Here is a 19,702-nt window from a genome sequence, read left to right as displayed (position 1 = left end):
TGGATTCAAACCCGAGACCTTCTCGCTGTGAGGCATCAGTGCTAACCACCTCTCCACTGTGCCGCCCTTCTTCCAGGTTCATTGAAGGAAAATACGGCTGTTTACTGTTTACTAAATTATGTTAGTAGAAGGAAAATTAAGTCTAATATTAACTTTCCCTTTTTCATCACAAACTATGGAATAAAGGCAATTTTTATTTGCCAAATCAAGTCAATTTTCCAGTTTCCGTTTCTGGTTTAAAAGCAAACGGCAAACGGCAAAAACTGCACAAAGTGAAAATGCATGTGTACTATTATTATTATTATTATTAGAGCGTAACATTAATCAAAATCATTGTCTTACAGTTTTCTAAGTTCATATGTGTATAAACAACACCTTACTTGTTTCATGTGCACTAGACAACAGTGTTTCCATACTAGCCAATAACATCTTCTCCAGAGAGTCTTCACTGAAACACAGCTACCCAGACAACAACTACTCCTAGGCACCGACCACCAACAAAGATCAGACAAAAATCACTGCAACAGCACAAATACCGATGCTGCTGACTCCGGTGGACGTTCTCTGTTGAGATACTGGTGTATAGTGGTTGTGCTGCAGTGGTTGCCTGTGTCCTTTTAACAAAACATCCATTTAATTGGGCTACTTTTAAGGAATTCCCACATTCTTGGCGATAGGTTTTGGTTAATTTCAGCTGCCATAATTGGGGATGAACATAAATATTGGAGTGCATCGTTGCAGCCCTGGATGGATTGCAAATATGTTTGTCGCTATTAATTATTTAGACCCAGAAAGATCTGGAAAGAGGGTCCAGGTTGAAAACGCCTATTGATGCAACAAATGACTGTATGCTCCTTGCTCTGATCACAGTTCCAGCCTGAGGGAGGAAAGTTGATGGTGAGCAGTTTCTCTGACCCCATCAGTCTCATCTGTCCACCTGTGGTAAGACCAGTATCAGTAACGTTTCAGAATATGATGCTGAGTAAAAAATAGACACCTGCCAAGCTGGAAACCAAATAGATTGTAACATGAAATGGAAATCAGGCAGCTAGATAATCATACTTACTTAGCTGGTGCATTCAGGCAAAGCTCAGACTTCTGAGGTGTATTGATTTTTAACACGCCTCAGTGCAGTGGTTCTGATCACACCTTCTCAAAACAGTCCCTATTTGCACCCCCTTGTAATTATGTATGTAAATTAGATCAAAATAATAAAAATGTGAAGAATTTGCATTGTGTGACGGATCAATCACAATAAAAAAAAACGGTGTGCAGTGTGGTAGAAGATGAACATCATAATCAATGCCCCGTTCATCACTGTTAGCATTCTGTGTCCCATGTACAGGACCACCCGTATATCTTCACCCGCCCGAGTGGAGCCAGGTCCGGCCAGCCTGCCCTTCGGTGTGATGCTCCCTCACTGGCAGCCGTCTTCTTTCTGCTCTCGCTCCTTATGGCATCATCACATCTTGGATTTATGTAGCTTTCACCCTGCTGTTCTAACTCACTAGCTATCCGTTGGTTGTTACTGAGACAGGCGACGCGGTGGCCATGAGGAACTCTTGAGCCAATCTGCAACTTTCAATCCCTGTGGCCTCGAATTCCAGCATGAGGGAGGGACATACTGCGGATTTAACATGTGAAAAAGTGACAGCACAAATCTTTAGAGGCTGTTGGAGAAGATGGTGAGCAGCTTACTCTGGAGAAGATGGCTGCTGCTCTTCAGTAGGAAGTGTTGTATTGTTCTTTAGAGATTTATTTAATCATTCATATGCTGCGATGATATACCAGGTAATGGGAGGATGTTTTCTCACACAGTTATAATGTACTCTAATAGCGTACATGTATTTTTACTGAAAGGTTTGCAGGAGTCGTAATTAGCAAAGCATAAAGTTGTGACATTTATACATTCATACAGTACATAAAGTATTAAACTAATTAACTGCTAAGTGAGTGTCTCTCCTTTCCCTTGTACATCTGTCTGTTCTGGACACTCCTCAAATATTCAGATAAAGTTTTGTGATTTTACCAAAGACTCACATTCTCATTTACAACTAAATGCAGATTACATGTGGAGTGGCACTGGCAGGCCCCTCTAGAGAGCCTTGATCTGCTCAGTAAAAAGATTTAAAGATGGAAATTTGTCATTCGTATTATCCACTGCAGATTTCCCCAGACAGCTTTGACTTTTCAAACTGGAGAGGATTAAGTCTCAGATCTTCAGGCTGCTACTGCCCCACTTTCTCTTCTCCGTCATCCAGTACCTGCAGTGTTATGCATTGAGCTCTGGAAGAGGGAATGTAACCCAGCCCTGTGAATAAAACACTGGATATTGTACTTTACATGCTACTAAGTGGTGCGTTATTGTTATCCATACACACGACCATTCAGTGGAATGGTATATAATCGCCCTCAGTAGATATCGTTCCTATTTTGGTGCTTTATGGTTAAACAGAGCACACAGCACAGAATATATTGACTCTGTTTAATTAGTACAATCACAAAGGCAGGTGGAAGCTATATTCAGCTCATCTCAGGTTACCAGGGTTTGCTCAGAAATGCTAATTTACCCCTTGAATGGAAAAAGAAAACCATATGTATGTACTCAACATGGGATGTTTCAGCTGGATGAATTTCAATCAGTACCCGGCAGTCGGATTTCATAATGACCTGTATTCAAAGAAAACCCTCTTCATGTTTAAACAAAGCTGCGGCCAGTTTATGCAAGACAAATACGGAGCCGTCTCTGACGCAGATCGGTCTTTATTGTCTCCGTGAACGCATAATGAGATCTTTGGGATCTCGGTGGATGGCGCAGGATGAAATGTGAAACAGCAAACAGACCAGCACCCACCTTGGAAACCTCTTTGTCATTTGTTTTAATGAATGTGTTACTAACAAAGGAGAAAATGACCACAGGGCCCCGTGTGCATATGGGAGCAAACAGTGTTCAGATGTTCCATAGTGCATACATCTCCTTTTCATAAATAGTTATGTAATGATACTGTAAAGCTCGCTCAGTGGTGGATTTGTTTGATTTGAAGACCTTAAATGAAATTTCAGTGTATCATTTGGTTATATGTAACGCAGAATGCACATCCAGCTGATCAGTCTAGTTTGCAGATGTGACTGTGAGAAAAGTAAAGACCAGAGGGTCGTATAGACATTTGGTACAAGTTTGAAAGCTAGCAGCATTGTGAGGCTTTGAGCTGAACGTGCTAACATGCTAATGTCAACCAGGAATAATGTTCACAATCGTAGCTGTGTATGTTAGCATGTTTTAGCATGTTAGCCTTACCAGTAAAAGTACAAAGTCCAGCTCGGGCAGATGGTACACATTTGTTTTGCAGATATCTGGTTATGAATCAAGTACGGGGTAAATTAAAATGATAACACAATGGCTGTACTGTAAAGTAGAAAAGTCAGGACAACATGTTTGAAATTTATTCTAATGCAAGTGCGGAAAACTTCCTAGCAATCAGTCTAGTAGATGTTTAGAACAAATGTCAGTGTTGTGCTGAGAGAAGTGTCAGATGATTACCAAAGTCAGAAGGATTCATCCTCTGGAAACCATAAATGTCTGTACCAACATTTGAGTCAATCCTTCTGGTAGACGTTGGAATATCTGACAGACTGAGTTAAATCTCTGACCAGCTGGTAGACCTATATGAAAAGCCAGAGGATTCATCTTCTGGGAACATAAATGGAAATGAAAGAACATACAGTATAATCACAGTGCTTCTCAAGGTTGCTGAGATATTTCCGCCTTGGCCAAAATAGTGGACTGTCTGACAGACTGACCTTGTTATCTCTTAAAGTATTTAAGAAACTAGATCTATGGTTAGCATGGATTAAATCAGCTCTGTATTATACACTCACTTGTCATTCATTTGGTACATTTGTGAAAACAAATGCATTCTGAAAGAAGATTCCTGAATTAAATCTTAGCTTCATAAAGGTTATGGTGGAGAGAGCTGTTGATTGAGCTGTGTTTTAATTTTGGACGATGTGGTACTATTATTCTGACAATCCTGTTTTAGTGAAGCACTTTAATGATTCAGTCCATTTTAACAGCACCACAAACTCCATCGTCCTGCATGATCACACAGTTACATTAAAGAAAGAGTTCTTACAATATTCTCAGCATAGGAGAGTCATGAAGGGGGACTTAGTTCTGTCAGGACCACGTAGTGTTTGTTATTTTTAAGTTCAGTTTTCTGTCCTTTTTGTCACTGCCTGTTTTATTTTGTAGTCTGAGTCTTCTGAAGTCTGTTTTCCTGTCTAGTTCTGTCTGTGATTGCTTTCCCTGTCCTCATGTGTTTCACCTGTGTCTCATTGTCTCCCTCTCCCTCATGTATTTAAGCTGTGTTCCCCACTCCTTCTCTGTCAGATCGTCTTGTAGGTTTACCTTAAGCGTTCCAGCCAGTTTCTTCGAGTGATTTCTAGTTGTGACTTTAACTTATCAATATTACCTGAGTTATTTGCCTGCTGGACTACTGTACCTTAGCCTGTATCCTGATTTCCTGGTTTTGACCCTGCAACTGATTACACAACCTCTGAGCTTGCCTGATCCCTGACTCCTCCATTGTGTCCACCTGATCTGTACATGATAAGTGCTGGACCATTATATTAGAATCCATTTGTTTTCCCTAGCGCCCCTAATGTTTAAGCCCTGAGTGTACAAGAAAAGGTACTGTTGGATTGCCAAAGGAGGTGATCAAACCCACTGTCAGTGTCTTTGATCAAATTTGATGGCAGCTTAAATTGTGCAAAAAGTCAACATTGGAGGTCAGGAAACGACATTGGAGGTCAGGAAACGAATTCATTCACATTACTTGTATTCTGCACCCCTAATCTGTACACCATGATGTGTCCTAACACGGACTCTGTTGGAAGAATCCACCACTTCCAAAATGATCATGTCAGATATTTAGTTCTTGTTTTTTTTTTTTTTTTGCTGTTGTCAATATTAACGCATTTTTGCAGCTTCATTGATACGTAGGATGAATTGTCCATTGTAAAATGTGAAAATCTGCTGACATAATCAAAAAATGGCCACCGGCAGTGATAGCAGTCATTTTTAATAAGCTGTCACCTAGCAACACATTCAGGAAGATGAGAGACAGTAAATACAGTAAGAGTACTGCTTTGTCCTGAATGGGAGCAGAGCACCATGGAGACAGAACCTGCCTATTTATTCATGATCCAGCCTCTTTGTCAGATTTATGAATCCATTTTACAGACATGTAGAATTTCTTGTTTTATCTCTTATGTGTGTTTTGGGTTTCTGCACAATGGAGCTCGCTGGTGAGGTGTAACTTATCCAGTGGTAGGGTGAAAGCTTACACTTTAGTAGACTATAGCAGAAGCCAGTCCACGTCCACACCTGAGCCGCCCTGGACCTGTACACGCCCTGACAACCGCTGATCAGGTATAATAGCGCTACTTTGCCCCAGGATGATGTCATTTCCTCCCTCCACCTCGTCCTATAAAAGGTTGCCGTTGCGGCGAGGTCTTGGAGGAGAGATCAGGCAGTCGGTTCGCCGATGCAGCAGTGAATTTAGCTCTCCGGAAGGACCGAAAAGGCGGCGAAGTTTTGCTCAGAATGCGTCCGTGAAGCACCGACATCTGTTTTGAAAGGAGGAGAAATCTAACCTTCTGATACAAACCTCGCTATTTTTCTTTTGTTCCCGGGGAGCTTGAATGCGTTTCCAAACATGATCGGGAGAGGACTGTTCCTTCTGACAATGCTGTCCAGCTGCGGTAAGAAAAACGCCGCCGAAGTTGAGTGATTGCTTGGCAAGAGTGTTTTTGCTGAGAGAAATCTGCATGAAGAGATGTGACTGTCAGGGTTCAGCACCAAGGACAGCGACTAACGCGTCTTTAATTGCAGCGAAGGATGGAGTGAATTCACCTGCACCTTTGGCACATTTAGTCTCGTCTCTAAAACTGTTATAGTAACACAGAAAGAGATAAGAACCTTAAAGCTGCAGGGATTATATATATATATATATATATATATATATATATATATAAAACAAGACAAAGAAATAATGATACATCTTTTTCTTTTCTTGCTTTTCTCGCAGTTCTGTCATTGCCAGTGACTTCAAGTCAGCTGGAGAATGAGGACGTGAAGGTAAGCTCAGTCTTATTGTTTGTGCCATTGCCACTAGAAACAGCAGTGCACATGAGGACCCCTATACGTAATGTATATCTTCTAAATTTGACAGTCTGAGCGTCCCTGCTCCTTCTGCTTGTCACATTCCAAAGTCAAGCAGTGATTTAAAAATACTCAGTCCGAGCAATTTAACTCGTTTGAGATCCTTCTCCACTTTGGGGATCTGTGTTTGGCTTTGGTAAAATCAATAGATGTCAATTTGTGAGGAACGGAGAGCCTCAACCTACCCGATTTGGCAAGATCTATTTCAGAGAGAGATAGATGGAGAGAGAGAGATGGAGGGTGGTTTCTAGAAAATGATTTGGAGATAATATGGAGGGGAAATGTGGACAATGTGTAAAAAAGAAAAAAAAAAAGGACGCATGCTGTGGAATTTGACTGAGTCACTGAGTAATCCAATGGTCTGTCAGGCAGAAGCAGAGCATGAGTGAAAAAGATCCTCATCACAATCAAAGTCATCACTGGCTTGACACCAAAGGCACAACGGCAGCTGAAAGGATTTTGATCTCTCATCTAAAGAGTTTCTTTCAATTAGTGGGCACAAGAGAGACATCCAAAAAGCAGCAGAGGAATTTAAAGCTGGGTAAAAAATATTCCCATCACATGCTTAATTAAGTCAGATTATAGACAGTGTAATGTCACTTGCTTGATGCTTTTCACTCACTCCCTAAATCTGCCAGTTGAAGTGATTCAGTTATATAATTTATTATAATCATTTATTCTGACCATGACTTTGAAAAATTCAGGATGTCACGGTAAAGGTTTTTGAGCCTGGTTCTGCATCTACGGTGTGTGTCCACAGGTCATGAAATGCATCGTGGAGGCGTTGGCAGATGTGCTCTCAAGGCCACGCCTCATGCCTGTCAGTCAGGACTGTTTGGTCACACTGAAGACAGGTGAGGAAAGGAGACAGCTGGTCAACACTGGTAAAATGAATTGGCATGATATAGCCTCAGTTTAATATTGTTAACACAACTAATAGATCTGATGATGCATTTAGAAACAAAATATTTTATTGATATTCCTTTTATGTTTATTTTATAGGGAGCGTTTACAGCCTAAGCTAGATTTTGCTTCCCTTCACTAAATGGGCGTTCGCATAAATGCACACAGCTAGAAAATACTACAGAACAAGACTCAACTGTGGGGACGTCATAAAGCCTTGATACTCTCACAATTATGGATGAGTTGAATAACAGTAAATTTAATAAAACAGTCAAAGAGATCTTGCACTTAGTTTCTTAATGAACAATAAGATTTCTATGCTTTACATTTGAATCTAACATAAGATTTAGATATTTTATGAGAGAAACCTGTACAAAATAGTGCATTTGTAATACCTACAAAATAAAACATTTATGATTATACAATATAACCTCAACTCCAGCTGTTATATTAAAAAAAAAAGTTATATAATAGATAATGCTATTCTCTTTCATTAGTTTTGCACATACATTGCTCAGGAATGTATGTGCCAGGAATGTAATCTTTCCAATTTTAAACTCCTAAATTCCATTCATGTAACGGATAATCAGCCACTGTATAATGCCTTCTCATTGTCTCCAAGTGCTTACTCCAGAGGGACCATTTTTATGGATGGATGGAATTACGATACGATGCGATGCGATGCGATGCGATGCGATACGATACGATACGATATGAAATATATGGAATAATGGTACAGCAGAAATCCATGTGCTGGAGTACAGTTTGTACATATTCATGTGCAATATCTAATGTAAATGCTTTATTTCCCACATTCTCCACATTGCAAGGATTTTGGTAACATTGGTGTTATGTAATTAAGGCCGCTTCTGTAAAGTTTAAACAGTACAGTATGAGCAGCTTTACTTTGACCGTATTCACCTATCAACCCGCTACAAACCCAGCCTTCATCATAATGTTATTGATTGATTCAGTGATTGCTGGGTAAAAACAAAAAATAGTTAAAACAAGAAACTGCTGCAGATCAGTACATACAGCAGGGTCACCAGGATTCAGTGAAGACTATTTGGTTTCATAGTTAGTGTATTACCTTGGTGCTGTCCTTCTTGTAAAAAAAATAAAAAATCAATCAGAGCGTTGCTCATCGAGTTACTGAGTGGGGAGTGAGAGTGGGAAACTGTACACCACCACAGGGATGGAAACAGAGGAGAGAGGGAGTGAAGAGGAAAAGGGAAAGAAAGATCAAATAATGATACAAGAGCACGGTGCGGTCTCTTACTACTGCTGCTGCTGCTGCATACAGTTTGCAGTGCTGTTTGTGGGTCAGCAGAAAGTCCAGTGTTCACTGGTGCTGTTAAATCACTGAGGGAGTCTCTGTTGAGCCAAATGATTAATTGTCCTCTCTCTTTGAAAGCAGTAAATTTCAAGGCAATTAACTCTGATGACTCCACAAAGCAAATCGCTGAATACTATGAAAGAGTGAAGGGTAAAGACGTGTACCTGTGTTTTACCGCCGGCAGGATCGCTTTTCTGCCTTTTTAACTGTGCTTTAATTTAATTTTAATTTTCATCTGTAGCGACGTACCTACTGTATGTGCTCGCATTTTAAAGCGTGTCTCTATGTATGTGCAGATGACAGGCTTGTTACTATTCTTCGTCATCACAACTTTCTGAAGGAGCTGCAGGAGATCGCAGTGCAAGGTGAGTCACCAGATTACTAATGTTTGTTTTAGTGATGAATATGCTTGCTTTTGTCCAAAACAAGAAGGACGGGGCTGACAGAAAGCATGCGCTACTTTTGTTTTAATTTCAGGTGATCAAGAGAGAGCTGAGCTGCAGGAAGACGCTCATACACCTACCGCACCCATGCCTACCCTACAGACTACAGATGATGTTGCTGGTGAATTTTTTTTTTCCACTTGGATTTGTTTTGCTCCATTCTGAGGAATATCTATTCAAAATCTTAAAATGCACCAGGTGTCAAAATGATGTATTACCTCCATTATTTCAAATTTTATGTGTTCAGCAAAAGCAGTGCTGAGAAACGGAGAAAGTGTGCTGAGGTGAATTTTTAGTCATCCAATGTTTTCTGTGGACAGAATCAGGACATACATGAAGGCCCTCCACAGCACTGTTTTTTTATTTATTTTTTATTTTATTTTTTAAGTCAGTGTCAGATTCCTGGTATACCAGACTGTGGGTGTCAAGGAAGGAAAAAGTACAGCAATGGTAATTTTAAAATGGCAGAAGCAGAAAAATATGGAAGGCTAACATGCCGACCAACTCCATCAATCAAAAACACACAAATTTGACAGTTAGGACACAGATTGACTGCTGTAACAAACTGTAGTGCTTTTGTGTAAGCACCCTCTTTTAATGTCACTGGAAAATCAATTGCTTCTAGTGAATTGAATCCTACCCCTCCCTGTTTCCAGATCGATCCATGCTTGAGGCCCTGGGAGGCCCCGGAGAAAGATCCATCTTGTCGCAGAAGAAGAGAACAGGAAATGGGGATGAAAAAGAAGAAAAGGACGGGAGCATGGAGGACAATGAAGACGAGGGAATGCAAGTGAAGAGGGAAAATGACGAGAGCCAAGGAAGTCACGTCTCTGAATCTGGGGATGAGTGGAGGGAGAGCAAGGCTGAAAAGAGGGAGGAAGAAGAAGAGTATGATGAGAAGCGAGCGAACTCACAGGAGAATTCAGAGGAGGAACATGTGACTAAGGGTAAGACACACATCTCTGTCTGTTGTTTGTAATTCATCTGTTTTATAGTAAAATTACAAAAAGGAAAAAGATTAAATAATATGACAGGAAATATACAGGTGCCAGGTCAGGTCAGATTTATTTTTGCTCAGGACATCTTAGCAAATTAAAAGATATGAACATTGATTAAAAGTAGATATCTGAATCTCAGGATAGGAAGTACGCAGAATAATAAAAATAAAAAACTGCCTTGTAAATGAAACCGCCCGTCACTACAGGGCTGGCTAACTGATGGAAGTACTTCCATCTAGTTGATGAATTTCAGTTCCCCCCAGGGGAGTGAGGCTAATATGGCTGGCACACTGACAGCACACCAACAGGAATGATTAAGTATCTCTACCTTCTAAAATTCAAATGAGATGGTGCGTGTGGTTGCAGCTGCAATAATCTCAGAAATCACCCTCTGATCAATCAAGTCGTAGCTTTTTCTGTCTCTAGAACTTTCAGCAGATTAACAGCTATATTATTCTGACTACAATGAAATACGCACACCTATTCTACAAAGGGAGCTTCAGCCAAGTCATCTGATTTCTCCAGCCATGCTGTTAATTCCCATATAGCGGAGCTAGCACTACTGGGGGTAATGTTGCCAGCTGGCAAGAAATAGTTCATTACGAAAAGTGGAATCTTGCTGATGGTGGAGAAGACTGTTCCGTCAGTGGTCTGGTGGAGGTGGTTCAGTATTAAAAATAAACCTTCATTTTTCATATTTCCAGGTGATGTGTCTGAAGAAAAGAGAGATGCACCCAGAAGGAAATTAAAAGAGAAGAAGTCTGATGACGTGGAGGAGAAAGATAAGAGGTCTGACGTCTCATCTCACAAACATGGGGGCAAGGAGGAAGAAGGGGAGGAGATGAAGAGAGGGAGCAGGGAGAGCCTGAAGCAGTGGACCAAGAGGACCAAGTCTTTGCCACTGAAGAAGAAAGCAGTCGGAAAGGAGCAGGAGCAGGAAGTGCCTCATCATTCAAAAGAGGTCATGGAGGAAGAAGAGGGGGAAGAGAAGAAGAAAAGAGGCAAGAGTCCAGAAGAGAGGGAGCTGCAGATGATTGCTCGAAGGACACCAGAGGACAGGAGAGCATTGGAGGAAGAGGGAAGTGCCAGCAGAAAGTCAGAGGTGTGCTTTCCACTCCATTTAATAGCTACATTAACGTATTAACATTATTTTTGCCAAGAATGAAATGAGAAAATCAATATCACTCACATATCTGTTGGGTAAATACAGCACTCATGTTGTTCAGTTGTGCCTAGAATAATACAGGAGAAACGGGTATCCTCACGCTGTACAAAGGAAAACTTACCGACACCTCTGACGCTTAAAAAATTAAAGGATCAGTGTGTAGAATTTAGTGACATCTAGTGGTGAGGATTGCAACCAACTAAATACCATTCCCTCACCTCGCTCATTCCAGCGGAAGGAGCAATTACTATGCCGTCACATACATACACACAAAAAGAAGCCCACTCCAGAGCCGGTGTTTAGTTTGTCCATTCTGGGCCACTTTAGACACATGCCGGTGCGCCATAGAGAGAGGACCAGTTCCCTATGTAGATCTGAAGGACCCATTCTTAGCTAACAAGCTAACATTAGCACAGCAAATTATTGTTACATGTAATTATACACCAATGAAAACATTATTAAGAACACTATATGCTTTCTGCTAATAGATCCCACTAAGACCTACACAATGGTCCTTGAACATGTCACACATGTTGCTGCGTACAGACAAGAAATTGTTTTAACATTCGGGTTAGACAATATAAAACATGCTAACTGTTTAGTTTTAGAGCTGCTAATAGACATATTATGGACAGAACCAAGTTGGATGTTTCTACCTGTTTGATGTCTTTCTATTAAGCTAAGCTAAGCTAAGCTAGGATAGCTTCATAGTTAACACTCAGTCTAAATCAGACTGAGAAAGGAAAAATAGTATCTCGCCACTTGTTTACGTGTCCATAGGGCCATGAAGTCATGCATCTTCAAATCATAGCAGATTATTCATTATCATATTTGCTGAAACTGAGTCAGGTTTTTGTGTTTAACTGTGTGAAGTGAAAGAAAATCAAAACATTGCATCTGTTCATTGGCAGCATGTTCAAAGGAAGTTATTAACATCATGGCAGCCTAGATGGGCTCAAACTGTTACACATTTGTTATATGAGTGAGGCTATTCAAGACATAATGTGCCCTTGCTAATAGCTAGGAGAGCAAGATATGGAGGCTGCACATACATTCGATCATCTGCACTGCGGGTGTGATTTTCCTCACACTCTCTCCTCTCATTATACCTGCAGGAACCTGAGATTGAAAGCCTGGCAGCCATCGAGTCAGAGCTTGAAAATGTTGCCCAGAAACTCCACGAGATGCGGCGAGGCTGAGAGAGAGACTGCTACAAGCTTGACACCGCAACCTCCTCTGCCTCCTCATCCTCCTCCGCTTTACCAGCTGCCTGGTTTTCCTCAGATAGACCGTGTGAATGTGTGTCAAGGTTTTATCTTTTGCTTTTCTTCTTGAGGATGCCACACCACTGCAGCCCCCTTTCGTGACACTTGGCCCCTCACATAGACTAGCATACATTAGGTGCACATTGCAACTAGACGTGCATACTAACATACAGATGCACATGTTTTGTGCATCCTCACATGCATATAAAATGAGAAACACAGAAAGATTCCTAAAGAAATATTTCTGTCTCTAAAGAAAGACAGCTTTTTCTGGATTTTGTCTGACAATCATCGCTCCATATCTGCACATGTATATCGCCTGCTTTTCAGATTATGTTAACAATGCAGAAGGTTAAATCCAGGTATACACACACCAACAAGGTCATGTTGTACAGCAAAGGCATGTATACGTGTACAAAGCCATTTCTGGGATGCTTACTTATTTAGTAAAAGAAGATATACTGTAGATGCTTACCTATTGTTATAGATACAGCTGACTCCAGTCAAGCCAAGGCAATAAGTGGACATTTTTAGCAGATAAATGGCTGGGTTGTGATCTAAACCTGTTCTTCTGAGTTTATGTAAGAAAATAAATAAAATGAATAGTTTGTCTGGAAGTCTAAAGAATTGTTTTTGCCTGTAACACCAAATAAATCCTAGCATCAATGTAATAATGTCAGAATACTAACAAAATTTGACTTTTAATCATTCATTTAACTAGTGCAATCACTCTCATCACAGAAATTTAGGAGTAAAAAGCAGGTAAAGACAAATAAATCAGCAGAGTGAAAACTCATTCAGTACAGTTACTTACATTTTCTGCTACTGTACATATTTACTCATATAATCCATAGTGAACCAAGGAGGATAGTGAACAAATACACGTTGATTCCAGTTTGCACTTGTGTTTGTGGGCGATGAAGCTGACCATGTGAATCATCATGACACACAGGCTGTTGACACAGTATATTCAGTTCCAGCACACATTTTAACCCTTGATTATGGCATCAGCATTAATTATCAGCATCACTGCTACTATAACGATGAAAGATCTAGAGTAGAATCACGTGGAAGTCTACGGATACCAAAGCGATGAAAAAAAGGGACTTGGTATCTTTAAATAATGGCAACTTTTCTCTGAATAATAGTTATGGTATACCACTATATACGTATATATGTACTACTATACAACAACATATATGTAATCAAACCGATCCTGGAGTGGCAGGATGTAAGCCTTTATATGTATGGATGCAAGAATACAGTTAATGACAGACTCAGAGTTGGTGTGTAAACATGGCTGACACAATGTGAGGCTGTTTTTATTTTTCTTACATCTACAACAGTTTTGCACCATAAATACAGACTTTCTGTGCAAACTCCTAGGGTCAGTTTTTGAGATTCTAATTTCTCATTATAATGCCTCAGAGGATCTCTTTTTGGCAGAAATGGGTTTTTGGGTGTATTTGGACGGCGTTGTGTTGAGCGCTCTTCAAACGTGGATTGAAGTGAGTCAAGAACACAATGTGGGCAGAGAAAATGAAATTCGAAAGTTCGGCTTAATATAGCTGTAAAACTGAAACTGGTTAAAAATGAAAGTATCTGCATGTTCAAACACGCTAGAGATCATGAGAACAGCCTCAAAACGCCTGAACACCAGGAGGAATTCAATTAAAAAATCCCATGCCATTTGAAGTACATTACCAAAAAAAGAAGGAACAAATTAAATATATTTTACATGTTTTTTTACAGTTTACGATAATCAAGAGAATCACTAGACAATTCTTCCTGAGACATTGCTCAGACAATGGTTGCAGTTCTTACTGGATATATTACATTTAGAACTTTATAAAACTAAACGGTATGCTGTTCAGCCAGCTATTATAGCTATGACAGATGTGCCCCTTCAGTTATTCACACATTTTTCCTCTAAGAATCTACTTCACTGCTGCACATCTTGTAAAATATTCATTATGATGAAGTGGAAAGGGCACCAGATGGCGACATTAGACTGTATCAGGCCTCGCTTCCAAAGGTGAGTGCTGTCTTAGGGGAGCATTTGAAAGGCCACCACAGTCATTCTGTTCGTTGACGTTAAGGTTACATTTTTCCCACCTTGTCTTGAGTTGATAATCACAGAAAAACATGTAAGAACGATTTGCTACAACCCATATACTATTACATTTCAAATATGTTCTTTCAAATTACAATCATTTTGAAAAAGGCCTCCTGTCCCCTGTGTCATTCTAGTTGTCTGTTGCATATGAACTCATGGTTTTCTTGCAGAGCGTTGCAGCAGTTGCCTAAACCCTGATGAGTGTAGTCAATAGTCACAAACATGTGAGATGTGTATAAGGTGTGTGTACGGATAAATTGTGGAACATATTGTGTTTGTTATCACAGTTTATATCTGTTAGCATAAATATGAAGAAATGTCCTTCATGATTAGCTCATTTTCCATTTTTATTCACTTCAGATGCAGACCTGATATGGTAACTGTTTGACTTTGAGAGATATTTGATTTCATGATTACGTAACCCCTTTGAGATATTAAAAGTTAAAATTAGATAGTGATCTAACTTATGAGTCCTGTCTCTGTTAAATGTGCTTTCAAATGTCAGGTGAGGGACTAAATCACAGTCAGATAACATCCTGTATGTCTCAAAACTGAAGAGAAACCCACTAGAGAGCTCAGGTTTGTATAAAAATATAAGATTTTATTTCCAGCTACAAAGTGAAACATGTAACATTTTTGTCACACTTCTCAATAAAATAGTACAAAATACTGCTGACAAGAAAGAAAAAAAACACTAATGATACATTTTGAAGCACAGAACAAATTTGGCTTTTTAAATTAACTTAAACTGTACAAAAATATACACAATTTACACATCAACAATAAAAAAGGAATGAAATTGCAATTCTTCCAGTCTTCTATTTTTGTACAAAATAGACACTTTGTACCTATAGATGCTCGGTTTCTTCCATCTGACCTGAATCAGTAATAGTCAACACTTGCTTCTTCTTTTTTTTTATCTTTTCTCAGTGCCGTGGCAAAGCCCACTGTGTTCCTTATCTAACCCTAAACTCAGCATGCTGCTCGCTGTTGGGCGGAAACTCTGACCTTTCCTCCACTCTGTAAGCAGAGTGAACCGTGTATACACACACACACACAAGGCTGACATTTAGGTCTGCACTATCAAACACACACATGCACACATGCACACACAAGGACACATTCAGACCTGTTTGGACAGGGGAACACTGGCTTGCTGTGGTCTGCGTGCTCCCTATACAGCTGCTTAGAGTTTGCAGGTCTGGTCTCGGACTTGGAGGGTTGGGGGACTCATTAGACACCTCATTTACAGAGGAGGTCAAGGTCTAGATAAGGTATAAAAATGCATACAGTAAAATGGACGGTTTTGTTAAAAGGATTTCAAGGGATATGGGCGGAAACCTGACAGTAGGTCTGTCATAAAACAAAACAAAAAAAAAAAAAGAAAACAAGAAGTTATAGTGCAGGAATCTTGGAGCTGCTAGGCAACCCTCTGTCTGAGTCTATGTGGCTGACGTGCACCAGCCATACGAAACACACAGACACTAAGACAAGTGTCTGGACTACTTTTACAATGAGAAAATGACAAGATAAAACATTAAGAACATATATACTGAGCTGCAAAATGAGATGGAGTTCTGTTTGTTTTCAAGTTAAAAGCTCTGAGTGTCTTTCAGTGGCTCATGCCATGTCTCCCATCATCTTCTTGTAATACATGGACTCGAAGATGTCGTTCTCCCCGGGGCAGTTGTGGTGGCAGGCACAGGACTTGATGAACATCATGTGCTTCTTCATGACTTGTCCATCAGGGCATTTGAACTCCATGGGCAGGGTGGTGGTCCTGTGGGGGGTGCAGCAGCGGCCATCCAGGCAGACGCCGCAGAACTTAGGCCTGTAGGACTTGGTGGTGGTGCAGCCAGAGATCTCAAACTTCATGGGCTTGGAGAGTCTAGGAGTACGGATGCACTTTTTCCCTTTCTGCAGGAAAGCACATGAGAAACAACGTCAGCAGGCATTCTTTAGTAACTGTGTTCTGATATTGTATCGCTGGAGATCATGAGAGCGGTGCTGTTTAACTAGAACTCACCCTAATGCTTTGCTCCAGCTGGGACTCGCATGGTCGCACCATACACAGCCGGGTCTGTTTCTCTAGGCGGCATTCGCGGTTATCATTGGTGACCCTGGTAGAAATCCCAAGGCCGCAGGTCTTAGAGCAGGCGCTCCATTCAGTCGTCTGAACCAGGCAGTTCTCCCTCATCAAAGAAGGATCTGGGCCATAGGTCTCCTCCTCTCTGTATGCTGTAAACACAGAAGGAAAGACTGGATTAGAAATACTGATTACATCACTGAACTGTTAAACTGTAGTCTCCTTTAAATCTACACTATGATACAGAAGTAATTCTCTTACCAGCCAAAGCAGAGCCCACGAAGCTGTTTCTTTGGGGATAATCACACTCCCACTCCTCGCAGCACTTTCCTGGCACCTTGACACGTCTCGGCATGGGGCAGTCCGGGCTGGGCAGCCGGATGTCCATGGAGCAAAGGGGGACGCAGCCCACGGCTCCGTCCAGACAGGTACACTGGTACTTGCAGCTGCTCTGGAAAGTCTCTCCGCTCTTGTACACCATGCCGCTAAACACACAGGTGGCACCCTCTCGAGCTGTGGGACACAAATTGCAAGGGGAAAGGTCACGATTTGTTTCATCCTCTGATGGTATTTTAGTCTGTAGGGATATACGGTAAGCTCCCAAAGAAGCTATCAGGGGGCTCACCTGTGCACACTCCTATGCGTCTGTTGTTGGGGGCTCCGAAGTCACAGTAGAGGCCTTTGTGTGGGTCACAGACATCTTTCTCAGTGCAGAGCTCTCCCATCTGTTTGGCACAGACCCTGCAGCAGCCACAGCCGTCCAGCACCAGGCTATCTCCTGGTGGGCACTGAGGAGGGGTGGCAGGGCACGAACACTGGCCGTTGCACTCCTGACCAGCAGCCTGAGAAACACACACAGACGCAAGCTCCAGTAAATATCATGCCCACATTGTTCACTATAGTCACAAATCCAGCAGACTAAGCACACAATGTCTTTTAAGGTTAAAATTGATGTTGTTTAAAGTTTACATGATTAAAGATTGACTAAAACCTTCAGCAACACAAAAGTAAGTTTTGCTTACCATGTAAGAGAGCATGATGCACAGAAGAGGCAGCACAATCGTTTTCTTCATTCCAGCAGACATCTTTTCTTCCTTTTAGTTATAACTTTAGTTTCTTCCAAAAGCTTCGTGGAGAAAATCTTCCTTTAGTCTCAGAGTTTGAGCTTGAGAAACTTCTCTGATCAAGTTGATCTCTTGTCTCGTTTGCCTTGTAGAGTTTCAAACTGCCGCTCCGGTCACAGTCTTGTTTCTTTCTTGGTGAAAGCTAGAGTTTAGCTTCGGTAGAGGAGCTGATCTGAGTTCTGACTGCAGAGTTGAGCTCCCTTTATACTCGCTGGCCCTCGCAGCACGTCACTGGGGGCTGAATGGAGAGCCAGCCCTGGACAAACATGGACATACTTGGCATTCTTTCCTCGCTTCCTGACCCCCACTCCAGACATCCCACATTCCTGCCGTCTGAAGGCAAGGCTCTGCTGCTCGGCCAAACAACACCATCCCTCTCAGAGCAGCTTTCATCTGGAATGGGAGGTTAAGTCTGGCTAGAGGCCTGGGACCCCACACTGGGAATTCCTGAAGACTGACTTCACAAACAGACAGTCGTACGTATAAATATTAACTAAAAAAAAAAAAAGAAGAAGAAGAAGAAGAAGAAGAAAAAGGAAAAGTCGGCACAGTTCAAAAGAAAAGCCACAAAGACGTTTACATGAAGAGCAGCTAAAAACAACAGGTAGAAGCTCATAAAAATGCAAAAACATGCAGCGATTAAATCAACTGATTGATGTGTAACTGGCGGTTAAGACTTTAAGCCCACAACAGCATTCCTCAGCTTTGCCTTCAAAGACACACAAACACCCTGCACTTTAGTAAATTAACAGCCAGCGGTCTGGGAGAGGAAATTCATTAACTTGAGCCGGTTATCTGTCAAGGTGCTCGTTCCAGCGCTGCCGTCTTGTAACTTTGTCTTCTGTACCGCTGCGGTTATGTCTGGCACACTGCACTTGCATTTTTGTCCACTGACATCAGTGGGTGAACTGCAGGTTGGTGTATTGTTCATTGAAACACATTAAGGATGAGTTATGATCTAATTTACATGTATGGAGCATTTTGATCAAATTGTGTGAAGCAATAATTGAAGGATTATTATTTACTTACATTGCAAAATCATTTAAATGTTTATATGTAGATTTCTTACAAACTGCAACAGTAGCACTGCTGTAATATAAAAACACACCATTTCAAGGTAAAGTGTTGCAACAAAAACATATTATTAGATAAATGTACTTGAAATTGTTAAAGTGAAAGTAAATTGTCCTTAATGACTGATACAATCATAAACACATTACAGTTTTAGATTGTTAAGCAATAGTAGTTTAAGGTTTAAACAGCATTTTACTAACTGGTTGTGGTGTAGCTTGATTTATCTCTCTGTGTATAGAGTTTGGTAGTGCAGACCAGTGGTACCCAACCTAGGGTGCAAGTCCCCTCCAAAGGGACACAAGATAAATCTGAAGGGTCCTGACATGCTTAGTGAGCTAGAAGAGAAAGAAAAAAAATAAATAATAATAAGTACAAAGTTTCAACTGTAAATACTCAAGTTATGTATACATACTATACTATTTTTACGAACCAGTCAGAAATTCAAACTACTAGACTAATTTTCTCATCAGTACAATGGAGTTTATTCAGATTTTAAACAAATCATCAAAGTCCCTGCCGGTCAATGTTCAACAAACTCTATGTAAATGCACATGTGTGTCTGAAGAAATGTGCTGTTGAATACTAAAAGATGACCCAGATGGTCAGTTGACTGCGTTACCTGAGCTGGATAATCAGCCCAGCCAAGGTATGCAGGACAAGTTATTAAAGGAACAAAGGCTAATGTTCTCGTCTCAGGGGTACTTCCAGAAATGGATGTTTGTCGATTTTGAGCATTAGGCAGCTTTTCTTACTTCCCCTAGACATTTTTCAGAGGATTCTGTTGAAAACAAAGACGGGAGGTTTTCATTTCACATTTGACTGGACATTTTGACTCGGCTGGGTCTTAGTCAGGATAAATGATGATTAAAAATCCTGAGTCGACTTCAGCCAAAGTGCCCGACCCATGAAGGTGTGCAGATATAGCAGGAACAAAGCCTACATGCTCTCTGACTTCTCACCTGCCTAATG

The 19,702-nt window shown here is 40.9% G+C and overlaps 2 protein-coding genes across 2 annotated transcripts; one reads left to right on the top strand and one right to left on the bottom strand.

Moving 5' to 3' along the window:
- The first annotated feature begins 6,806 nt into the window (after positions 1 to 6,806).
- chga (chromogranin A) lies at positions 6,807 to 13,299 on the top strand. The gene is made up of 6 exons (XM_084560935.1): positions 6,807 to 7,077; positions 8,759 to 8,827; positions 8,940 to 9,026; positions 9,562 to 9,852; positions 10,608 to 11,005; positions 12,184 to 13,299. The coding sequence occupies exons 1-6, from the start codon at positions 6,987 to 6,989 to the stop codon at positions 12,265 to 12,267; spliced, it is 1,020 nt and encodes a 339-aa protein (XP_084417061.1). The 5' UTR covers positions 6,807 to 6,986; the 3' UTR covers positions 12,268 to 13,299.
- A 1,730-nt stretch (positions 13,300 to 15,029) lies between these two features.
- On the bottom strand, positions 15,030 to 17,854 carry ccn2a (cellular communication network factor 2a). Its single transcript, XM_084560917.1, has 5 exons — positions 17,558 to 17,854; positions 17,161 to 17,377; positions 16,797 to 17,048; positions 16,476 to 16,687; positions 15,030 to 16,366 (listed from the first exon to the last, which is right to left on the bottom strand). Exons 1-5 carry the CDS (start codon positions 17,618 to 17,620, stop codon positions 16,070 to 16,072), a joined length of 1,041 nt encoding a protein of 346 aa, XP_084417043.1. The 5' UTR covers positions 17,621 to 17,854; the 3' UTR covers positions 15,030 to 16,069.
- Between the last annotated feature and the right edge of the window lie 1,848 nt (positions 17,855 to 19,702).

This window comes from Chelon labrosus (assembly GCF_963514085.1).
Source record: "Chelon labrosus genome assembly, chromosome: 14".
Taxonomy (NCBI): domain Eukaryota; kingdom Metazoa; phylum Chordata; class Actinopteri; order Mugiliformes; family Mugilidae; genus Chelon; species Chelon labrosus.
This window is presented reverse-complemented; position numbering and strand designations above follow the sequence as displayed.